The sequence below is a fragment of the Limulus polyphemus genome, unplaced genomic scaffold, assembly GCF_000517525.1.
Source record: "Limulus polyphemus unplaced genomic scaffold, Limulus_polyphemus-2.1.2 Scaffold593, whole genome shotgun sequence".
Classification (NCBI taxonomy): domain Eukaryota; kingdom Metazoa; phylum Arthropoda; class Merostomata; order Xiphosura; family Limulidae; genus Limulus; species Limulus polyphemus.
This window is the reverse complement of record NW_013666203.1, coordinates 47,209-59,246: the sequence shown is the minus strand read 5'-3', so window position 1 is coordinate 59,246 and position 12,038 is coordinate 47,209. Positions and strand designations below refer to the sequence as shown.

The 12,038-nt window shown below is 33.6% G+C and overlaps 2 protein-coding genes across 6 annotated transcripts in view; both read right to left on the bottom strand.

Annotated features, from left to right (window-relative positions):
* LOC106459327 (dmX-like protein 2) overlaps positions 1-695 on the bottom strand; it is a 173,702-nt gene extending 173,007 nt beyond the window's left edge. Inside the window, exon 1 of the mRNA XM_022385793.1 lies at positions 681-695. The gene's annotated coding sequence lies outside the window, so the exon portion shown is untranslated. The remainder of the gene's footprint in view (positions 1-680) is intronic.
* An 8,277-nt stretch (positions 696-8,972) lies between these two features.
* Positions 8,973-12,038, bottom strand: part of LOC106459325 — a 48,423-nt gene continuing 45,357 nt past the window's right edge. For all 5 annotated transcript variants that reach the window (XM_013918946.2, XM_022385790.1, XM_022385789.1 and 2 more), the window contains one exon: positions 8,973-11,702. In XM_013918946.2, the coding sequence (XP_013774400.2) occupies positions 11,519-11,702 (184 nt within the window). In that variant the 3' untranslated portion in view covers positions 8,973-11,518. The remainder of the gene's footprint in view (positions 11,703-12,038) is intronic.

Here is a 12,038-nt window from a genome sequence, read left to right as displayed (position 1 = left end):
ATTTAGTTGAACTTATGTGCTTTAAATTCGATGACGAGGAACCCACTTTGAGACCAATAATGCTTGGAGACGGCTTGAATGGGTAATGAAGAAAAACTTTAATCTAAGTTTAACATAACAGCAAATGTACAACGTCTCGACAAGGTTTTGCGGATGATGACAAAACCTTGCCGAGACGTTGTACATTTGCTGTTATGTTAAACTTAGATTAAAGTTTTTCTTCATTACCAATTCAAGCCGTCTCCAAGCATTATTGGTCTCAAAGTGGGTTCCTCGTCATCGAATTTAAAGCACATAAGTTCAACTAAATAACAGTACATGTATATTTCAGTAGAAATAGCAAAGTCCACAATAGAATATCCTGTGGTGGTATATCCAGGTAAGACTGAATTTACTTAAAGTTAATATCAATGGGGTAGGTACACTTACTAAAAGAAGATTCAGTCAAATGTTTATTATTGAGTAATTCCAAATATCTGAGAAATAACTAAACTAGACTCGTGGTAATGTAGGAAATGAACAGGCTTTGTTGATTCACAAACAAAGTGTGTGTACTTGCTTCACTGACATGGAATGGCCACTTATATTGGATTCTCTCTTTAAACTGTTTACTCATCAATATTGTTTTCCAGACTGACTAAAACCAATATTCTTTACTTTGCAAGAAATATTATACTTACCCAGAGCAACTAGCACTATCCATACGACTGGTCATTCTCATATAGACATAGGTCCTTCCATAACCTCAAGATGTCACTTGAATTACCTCTGAAGGATACTGCTGTTGACATCCTTGCACAACATCCAGCATTACAGCAAAGCCTCTCACGTGCAGAACAGTTATCATTTCCTAGATAATAACAAAAACAGAGGTAGTTTGAAGAGATGAGCTTAACTGCTTTCTCAACCATGTTCTCTGTGAAAGCTACATATATACAAAAAAAAAGAATAAATACTATAATTATATAAAAAGAAAGAAATGCATGATATTGTCACGACAGCGGAAGTCACGCGACGTTGCTGGCGCTGGTAGCGTATGTGAAATTTCTCGAATGATCGGGGAGGCCCCGAGTGCATTCGGGAGCCCTCTTTTTTAGTATATAAGCCTGGCAGATAAAGCCTGCGGGATTGAATGAAGAAAGTTCCGGGTAATTTACGATTCTGTTTCGAGCTAGTGTGTGTTTTCGAGATTGTGAATCACTGTGATTTATAGCGTGTATTTAAGTTTAAAGTTACGAGAAATGTACCGACTGTAAAATTACTATGTACTAAAAAGTTGTATCGAGAAAGAATAAACTGATCTAATCAAGAAAGGACTTGTATTGCTGAAATTCCTCGGAAAGAATTTCCACCGGAAATTAACAAACAAGCAGATACGCAATAATATACATATATATACCAGTCTTTCCAGCTATTCAATTATTGTCTGGTTGTTATAGTAATAGATACAAGTTTGAGGAGGTTGGATGAGGTAAACTGTAAGTACTTGTTCCTACACAGATGAATGAAGTCAAACAAGCCACTATGTAAGCAATCTATCTCTAGTTTCCTATAATGAGAAGTAATTAGTACAAACATCTTACTTCCATAAAACTTCATTCAGATAAAAGTATAGCACAGTTTGAAACAACTACAGAGCAATGCACCTAGGTATTACTTTCTGCTACAGGCATACACTCACAGCCCTCAGTAATGGTTGTTCTAACTGTAACTTGTAACAAAAATAGATGTTAAGAAATATTCCCAGTAAAACATTCACTACCTTCCGAAAATTTCAGCTATTTAAAACTGAAAATATTCTTTCATCAGTAAAAGTAAAAAAAAGGGGGGAACTGTATGTTTTTATGATGCAGCATATATTAATAACCACAATTTCAATCTACATATTACAATCTAATCATTTGTATTAAATTCATTTTCTTTCGTTTGTTGATTGATATTTGTTTTACTTGATGTATATAGTACAACATCGACGTGCAGTTTTATGTAATACCAATGTGTGCCTTTATATATATATATATATATATTAACAAAACAAATGATTGAATATGTTTATAATGTTGGACACTGTCTGATAATTTACGTACAATATTCATGGCAACTAAGTGCCTGCTCCCATCAGTTGTCTCTATATCCTCACTCCCCGATTCTTTACTGCCATATATATAGCAATAAACTCGACTCTTACTCTCTTCCAGCATCATGAAATAAAGACTTTAGACAGGGCTGTAGATTTCAATACCTGAATTCAGATTGGAAACAGCTACTTTCGTCCTGTGGGTATCATTACCATGATGCAGTTATAAATATGCCTCTCCATTCATGTCTAGTCAATTATGAATTGGCCAGAGTGGTGACTTCATTGAAAAACCTGATAAACTGCAAGGTTGTCCAGTGTTCTGGTAACCCCGTATCAACCAGGAACGCAATCTTATATCTTTGAGTGCATATACCAAGCATCATCCAGCCCTGTATGAGCTCTACTGACCACCAAACCTTTCGAAACAAATTGACTACTGCAACTCCAAGTCAGTGACCAAACCTGATTTGAAATCAGTTAATTTTACAGAGCTGGAGTGGCAGCAGCCATAACTTGCCTTCTACTCTCCTTTATCGTTTGAACAGCTTGAAGGAACTGTATATTTTACTTGTCTTGTTGTTCAATAAGACACGGGTAATTTTGTTAGTAATGACATACTACCTCACATTCAAAGGAGATGCTTTAGACCTCCTGTCTAGAGTTCCATCAGGGTAGAGGCACTGGTGGCCCTAACTGTAGCACAACCAGCAGGGGAATCCTTGTTTGCTCAATGATATCCAGTGCAGCTGTGGTGAAGTGCCAGGATGTCTTTGTGGCTGGGTACTTTCGATAGAATAAAAGGTTTTGATTATGCAGACAACTCAGGAGGATGGTCTATCCAAGATACAGCCACTGGAGTAGTTGTTGCAAGCATATTCCTTATCTATGAGCTGCTCAAAGTTACTACTTCATATTTGACCACCACAGACACATGCTACATTAAGATGTGGATGACTCTAACACCCAAGTGATAGCATATTGTTTTGCTTGGTGATCCTTCTATGAACTTATCCACAACTATATCCTTATTATCTGCTTTCCACGTAGGCAACACTAATCATTCAGGTAAGCAGCCAAATTCTCTAGGAATCCTTTTGAGCACTGAACTCAGCCCAATAGATAGCTTTGTTCACCATTGAGTTTAACTTTGATGTAGCTGTGTAACTCCACTACAATCATGCATAATTATTATGTAGCTCATATCTCAAGTGCTCAATCAAGTGAAGCATTGGTCTGTCAAGATTCGGCACCACCTATATCCAAATCCAGCTGTTCTATGCAATGATCTAGTTGCAATATATAAAGAATTAGTCCTGGTTTTCTTCAGAGCTGTATTCTTGATGATTCACTTTCAGGGACTTGTGGTGATGGTAGCATCATACTAACAACATAATTTAGGTCAACATCAAACTGAAGTATTCACATTGTCATGAATATGGGGCTAAGCTGGTGTTCAAGGATCCATACTTTTAGGCAAATGTTTGGTCCCTACTTCTGGGCTGCAAAATTATAAAGTACCATATGAACTCGTCTTCCAATTTATGACCCAAAGGTTCAACACGACCTACTGTGGTTCTGGCAACATACTTCTCTGTGTGAAGAGATTCTCATCTGCCTCATGAGTCATTATCCTCATCACCAAGTTCTTTCTGTCCTTTCTGGCAATGAGATGGCTCCAGCTGGTGGACTTCATGAACCAGTGGTAACTCCAGTTTTCTTTGGATTGCCACAGGTGAACACCAGGGTTGGGGTTAGACTGACACTATTGGCAACAGCCTGGTTGTCCTATAGGTCTCCCCCGTTGGTTCCAGGACCACCAGCCAGAAAGTTATCACAATAATTCTCTGTCATGTATAACTTCTGTGTTCTGGTGTCTAAACTCAGAAGTAAAACTTTGTCAGCTGCTCTGGGGGCCCCATTTTGTGGTTCTCCTTATTGTGGCAAAGTTCTGGATTTTGGAGCTGGCGAGCCACGTTACAATCTATGTGATAACACAAAATATTCTACAGCCTTTAAGCTGTGGGTGCATTATATGAGTAACAGTCAGTCCCTTAACATGGATGGTGAGTGCTACTGATTGGTCAGCAGTTCAAAATTATGGATGGCAGTAGATATCCCAAGTAGATTTATCATAAATACAAATACCTTCCAGAACTTGTGGATGGATTGAGATTGTAGACATGGCCCTTTACATTAGTGGTGAAAGGCTGACATCCAGGAGATGACTTCTACAAAACATTACTACTCTTTCAGACTATGGTCTTCTTTCGATGTTGAACAAATCCCCTTGTTCACATGTCCTCCAACTGGTGGAAAATGTCAATTACAACTGTATGTACTTTAAAAACGTGTGTCACACAAAAGTTCAAAGTGGTTTATGTTGAAGTGAAGCTTGATATTTTAAAAATATTTACTTAGTGACAATCACATACACGTATATGATTAAAAATAACTTTATAACAGGTTATTTTTTAACTGATGCACTTTTGAAAATAACTTCATAACAGGTTATTCTTTAACTGATGCACTTTCAAGTAGTTTACCTTTAAAGTATATTCCACTAAATGTTGTTTAATTACAGATTTACTTGGCATATTCTCATGAGTTCATGCACGTACTAGGGGTGGGGGCAACTGAACCCACTATTTTTGTGATTTAACTAGCTATGCTTATACAGTTATAGCACAGCTGTTTATGGTATTTAAAGATTTCTACATAGTCTGCATTCTTCTGATGAAGCATTAGCTTTTTTCTTGCTTGAAATAGTCGCATGCAATGGCATCTGTTGACACTTTGTAATTGGAAGTCTAAAGCCATATTGCTACTGTCAGGTTTTGTAGGCCAGATCCTTCTACTCTGTCCTTGCTGATGAAGTGTATTTTCACAATGTGAAATATTTACCAGTATGTCTCCGCTTTGTAGATGACAGCTGTGAAATTAGGGAAGAATGTATTGGCTTTGTTAAGCTACAGAGCAACAGGTATTGTATGTGCAATTACAAAGATATTGAATGATGTTGGATTATCTCTAAATGAATTACGTGGTCAAGGATATGATGGAGCATCCACCATGGCTGGAGAAAGATCTGGTGTCCAAAAACAAATTCGAGATATGCAAAGCAAGGCCTTATAATCTCATTGCGCGAGTCACTCACTTAATCTTGCTATTATAAATCATGTTCAGTTCCACCAATACGAAATTGTATTGATCAAGTTAAAAGAATAACTATTTGGATTAAATAATCAACTAAACGTGGGGTACTATTGAAGGCAATCTATCAAAAGGGCATCCAGAATGAAGCAGCTTTATCATGTCTTCCACAACTCAATGTGTGCATTACACGCTGGGTTGAGAATATTAAAAGTTGGGAAAGGTTCCGTTTATGTCATCCATTCTTATTTCACGTGTGAGGTTATTGTATATGGAGGTGATAATTTTCAAATGTTTAATGACAATTGGGCTGCTGAAGATAAGAAAAATGCTGTGGCTTATCTAAAAATACTGGAATCCATTTATGTATAACAGCAACTTTACTATTTGAAAGATGCTTCTGTAAATTTGCAAGGTCCGAGCGAAGACATTGTTTCTGGTGTTTCCCTTATAGAATAATGCTGTAAACAACTGATTTTACTAGGAGTGAACGTAGATGGTAATTCACATCGTATCTTCAAGCACAGCAGTAGTATTGCAAACAAAGCTGATATTAATGTTATCATGCCACGAGTTAGATAACGACAAGCCCAACGTGCAAATGCAGAGTATAGTTCCGTGGAAGATTACTTTAAGGAAATAATAACCATTCCTTTTCTTGACAACATTGATGCACAAGTAACATCAATTCAGAAATTATGCTATCAAAACTCACACAAAAGTTTTGTTTTCTATCTCTGATATCAGACAAGCTATAGATTTTTACAGGGAAGATTCTGGTATTTTTGATGAAGAACTTCATCTATGATAGACAAGATGGTTTTCTATACCTTTCCAGGACAGACCCCAGATACTGGCTGACTGCTTAAAATCGTGCTTCAGTGTACCAATTATCTTTATGTTACTGAAACTCGTTGCCACACTGCCACTAAGTTCATGCTCACACGAACGTTCGGCATTTGCTCTCCGCCGGTTGAATAATTACGTACGGTGAACACAACCCGAAGAAAGTTTTTTTTTATTTCGCGCAAAGCTACACGAGGGAAGGCAACTAATCATCACCACCCACCGTCAACTCTCGGGTTACTCTTTTACCAACGAATAGTGGGATTGACCGTCACTATATAACGCCCCCACGGCTGACAGGGCGAGCATGTTTGGTTTGATGGGGATTCGAACCCGCGGCCCTCAGATTGCAAGCGAGGTGCCCATGCCGGGTCCCCGAAGAAAGAGCGAGTCCTCTAGCTTTAATACATAATCATTATGACACTGCTATCAACGCTGAAATTGTACGCAAGTTATTTATGGAAGAGCACCCCCAGAAGAATGGTGATTGCTAACACCTTATTTCAATAGTGCATAAATATACGTATATAATAGCCAATGATTGAAATAGCTAATATGCTATTGTTGTACAGAGTTGTTTAAATTAGTAATATAATTTAACGATTAATAACTACTCTGCATGTATATAGTACAGTATTTTACTATAATATAATATAACATACATATTTATGTAATTTATGTCTAGCTCCCCATGCAGTGTTATAATAGAATGATAATCTGTTGACTTTTCATTGGATGTTTGTAGATTTTATGAGATCAGCCATGCAATTGTTTAAGCTATATTTTATGCAAATTACTTCCAGATTTAATCTCATAGTATCTATTTCTTAGAAATTTTCTGGGTGAGTTCTATTAAGTATTTTTCAGTTATAATAAATTATTTTCAATATTTCCTACAAACAGTGAAAATATTGAACAATTACAGATAGTGTATTTGAGCAACATTTATATAAAATCCAAGACCATGACACAAAAATGTATAAAAATAGCCCATATCATCACAAGTTTTTATTTTCATTTTTTATTGTAAATTTATTCTTTTATTTAAATGGTACAAACACTTCCTTATGAACTAACAAAATAAAGTTAAAAAGAATTATTAAATAAGCACATAATAAAATGTTTATATTAAAGTAAAATCAAAATGACTCATAAAATTATAAAGCAATTTGAAAGGCAGCTAAAGTTATGTCTGAATGATGGCACAAAAAACAACAACAAAAAAGTATTTTTCTACATCAAGGTAGCCTTACTTATCACAACATTTTTGTTTATAATTAAGTACAAAGCTGCACCATGGGCTATCTGTGCTCTGCCCACTACGGGCATTGTAATGTGAGTCCGCAGAGCTATACAAAGCGTTAAATCTGCCAACTGTGGTTATCCAAACTTGACTTTTAGAATGATAAGCCCTCAGATTTACTGTTGAACCACGAGGGGTCATCAGAATAAAACAGAGGCCTTAATATTTAATTCACAAAGCTAGCTTTAAGCATTTTAAATTTGCCTTTTTCATCTAATTTTGAGTGTAACGTTAAAATTATTGAACAACTAACCAGATAAATTAGAAGTAAAATAATGAACGGTGGTGGGAAAGATTAATTACTCATTCTGTATTGACTAGAAATATGACTTTATAATACAGTAGAATATTATTTCATCAGTGAAATTAATATCCGTTACCATAATAAATTGATACATATGCAATGTAAACAATAAGTACTCAATTATTATTAAAGTCTATAGTTTTTATAGTACAACTACAACAGTACAAGTTAATTCCTTCTATAACCAAGGTGAAAGTAACATATATTATAGTTACTTTTTTCTGTTAGTTTTGAGGTACCAATAGGTCTCTTTTTTGTCCTTAAATTTTATTTTATATTAATTTAGAGGTAGTATAGCTGTTGGCAACAGCAGCCTAAATATGAAACATCTCTGTTAAAACAGTTTGGCTGGCATAAAATTAGTGAGTAAGACATTAGTTTTCAATGACATTAACAGTGAAAGTATGTAGATATACCTTGTAATATACAGCTTCTGTAAAATTCAGATTTTGGTCACAAAGGTGTTTTGAAGTACATATCAAGATTCAAGTTAAACCAAACCTGGATTAATATGCTAACAATATGGCTAAAACCTTTATTTCCATCTACAAAAGTTGTTTGTAGGATTTGAGATATGTCAAGCTACCATGAGTAAAATGTGACTACTGCCTCAAAACTTGTTCTGTTACTATATCCTAACTCCTAAGCTAGGTTTAACAGTGGACAGATGAAGCATTTTGTCTCATGAGTCACAGCTCCATCCAGTAGAATTTAAATCATATGTACATTTTTAAAACACATATAATAGTAATTATATCATATCATTAAATATGTTAAAACTCTCTAGATTCATTTGTTATAATGATGAACACAGTAAATCTGACCAAACAGCTATCCAACCCTGTTCTTTCTGAGCTAAAAATATCTTTTTTTTTAAATATTTTTGAATAAAACCAAATAATAGTTTTTTTGGAGACCAGTGATTTCCTTTTCTGTTTAAACTTTAAATACAACAATATGATTATATTTTCTAATATTATTACAACAAAGATTCTTTATTAAAAACTACAATAAACAAATATAAAGTAATGTTTTGTATAAAAGATGTACCACACATTCTTAAACTACATCATCCATCATCACAAAAAACATTGTATCAAGTAAATTAAGCATTTAAATCCTTTGTTAGTTATAGTTAAATTGATTCAGTATAATTTTAGAATACATAATACACTCTTACTGTATGTACCAAAACATGTTTAAAATTAACAGAACCACTTAAAATACATCATCCATCATCACAAAAAACATTGTATCAAGTAAATTAAGCATTTAAATCCTTTGTTAGTTAGTTAAATTGATTCAGTATAATTTTAGAATACATAATACACTCTTAGTGTATGTACCAAAACATGTTTAAAATTAACAGAACCACTTAAAATACATTTAAAACATAAACACCTATAAAGTTTAGTCTAGAAAAGTCATCAGGATTGTAACTGATAAATATTATTGTGGCAAATCAAAAGCTTTAATAAGTTAATCAAAAATAGGATCCTGCTGTTGGATAATATACCTTGGTGAAGTCTTAAACTTCTATGGTTATTCTTTAAAGGTTTTCGAATAGTAATAAACAATAAATCCACTTTTCAATAATGAAAACAAAAATTTTGGAAGAACATTAATAATACAACAAAAATATAAAAAATTTAATCATAATCAATAACAACAGAAATAGTTTGTTTAAGGTAAGCACACATGCATTAATTGTTATGTAAGGGAGACTAGTGGCAGGTTTCAACAAATGTTAAACTATTAAAAACTAGCTTTTGGTGATGTCTCATAAAGATCAAAACAAATATCTAACCACAACCAAATAAGGTAATCAAAAGTTGAAACTTCTTTAAAATGTTAAGCTCTAGAACTTTCTGTAACAGTTTACCTTTATTACATACATTAATAATTTAAAGGTAATTAATTAAAAAAGCTGACAACCATATGTCACTGTTCACTTAAACAGTCATTAACCATTTAATTAATGGTATACAGAAACACTATCTCATATCTATTCATGGACAATAATTAACATTCATACAGTCAACAGTCTATTTACATAATGATACAAAAAAAGAAAGACTGCCTTACATAACATGGTGTGCACGATGCTCTCAGAATTACTTTATAACATATATTTTGGTCCTTTTTTTATCACCAAATTTCTGTTACAAAATACCTATTAGCTTTCATTTTTGTTAGAAAATCATATAAGAAAAAAGATAATTAATCAATATTTGTACAGATTCACATACACACACTTGAGTGTATAAATGAAACTCCTTCCAATTTAGATACTTAAGTTATGTTATTTTCAGTTTAATAATCCAAATGTATGTATTTTCTCATTAACTAATACAAATGTGAAACAGATATTGTGAATAACACAATAAAAACTCTTATTTTTCATCTTTTGCTTATGTTTACGTTTACTGGACTTCTGTCCATTTACCTGAGTATGATAAGTATTCCCTGAAAATTAGATTATCCATTTTCCTGGGTATGATAAGTATTCCCTGAAAATTAGATTATCCATTGTCCTGGGTATGATAAGCATTCTCTGAAAACTGGACTTCTATCTTTTTTTTGGGATATGATAAGCATTCCCTAAAAACTGGACTTCTGTCTATTTACCTGGGTATGGTAAACATTCCCTTAAACTGGACTTCTACACATTTTCCTAGGTATTATGGTCTTTCTATCCATTTTTCTTGATATGGTGGGCTTTCCTGAAAACTGAACTTATGTGCATTTTCTTAGGTATGGTGGGCTTTTCTGAAAACTTAACTTCTATCAATTTTCCTGCTTATAATGGGCTTTCCTTGAAAACAATGCAGCTACTTATTTCATTAAGTATAATGAACATATCGTCTTTCAGTGGATTCAGAATATTTTTGTTTCATTAGAAAATGTTTATAAATATCATGAGAACTATGTCCATATATTATATTACTCCTGTGTTTTAGAAGAAGCATAAAACTTCACAAAGTGTTAAGACCAACAGAAGTTGGTTGAGAGTATCCTGAAAGCTGTTCATTAGATTAATATGCCCTTGCTTGTATCATAGAACAAGATTTTAGGAGCAGAATAAGTTAGAATATTACAGATCATAACACGATCCATTACATCTAGGGCTTTTTTCTTTCAAAAAATATAGCAGAGAACTAGAAAAAGTTTTCAGATGTGAAGTTGGAGAACTTGGTACCTTTGAGCAAGAATCCTAGATGTATAAAAAGTTGGACCACAATAAGATAGAAGAACAATGACGCTTTTTATTTATCACACAAGGAAACAAGTTCTTAAAAGCTGTAGAATCTATAGAACATAAAGTAATGTTGCAACTACTGTTCATTAGAAAACCTGACTCCAAAAGGCATGAAACAAGATGTATAATTTCCTGGGAAAGATTGCAAGAACAACAAAGAAGACAAACTGATCTGATAAATTTGTAAGACTGAATGGAAGATTTGTTCATTGGAATAAATTTTATCTCATTTTTTGAAAAATAAGGGCCATGTGCATATGGAGGTAAAGACTTATTGAAGTTGGCCAATGACAAGATATAAAAGTCTTCAATGGAACACACTAGTTTCAATATGAACTGGATCAGTAGGTACACTTAAGAAAATTGGCTATACACTGGAGGTAAATAAATCAGTTAAAAATATATATTTGGTTATATGAGATAACTACAGAAGTTGGCCAATGACAAGATATAAAAGTCTTCAATGGAACACACTAGTTTCAATATGAACTGGATCAGTAGGTACACTTAAGAAAATTGGCTATACACTGGAGGTAAAAAATCAGTTAAAAATATATATTTGGTTATATGAGATAACTACAGAAGTTGGTCTATGACAGGATGACGAAGAGACATGTATTCTGCACCTTTAATGGGTAGTTTATGTAATGAGTAGTAGCTAATAATTTCAGGGATGCTGTCAAAAGGCTTGCTGAACTGACCAAGAATAAACTTTCCATCATTACAAACAATCTTCATATGCATGAAACCACGAGCACTCCTGAAACAGAAACACTAGAATTAGGCTTATTGTATTTTGAAAGATTTTGTTATTTATTCAGTTCCTTAAGGCAAAAGGTATTCACACCATCTTGTTAATTTATTAATTTATGTGGCATATTATTCACATAAAAACTACTAATAACTATATACACAATCAAATTATGATTTAAACTTTCTGTAAGTTTAATTAAAAAGAAGTTTCAAAAACTTTTAAAAAAAAAAAAAAAAAGAATAAAAAAGGAAGTAATATATATTGCAAAGGATAACCCTTTCCACGAGGCTACGGCCAAAGGAATAAAGAAAAATATTGTTTCGACAGTGGGGGTCACGTGAC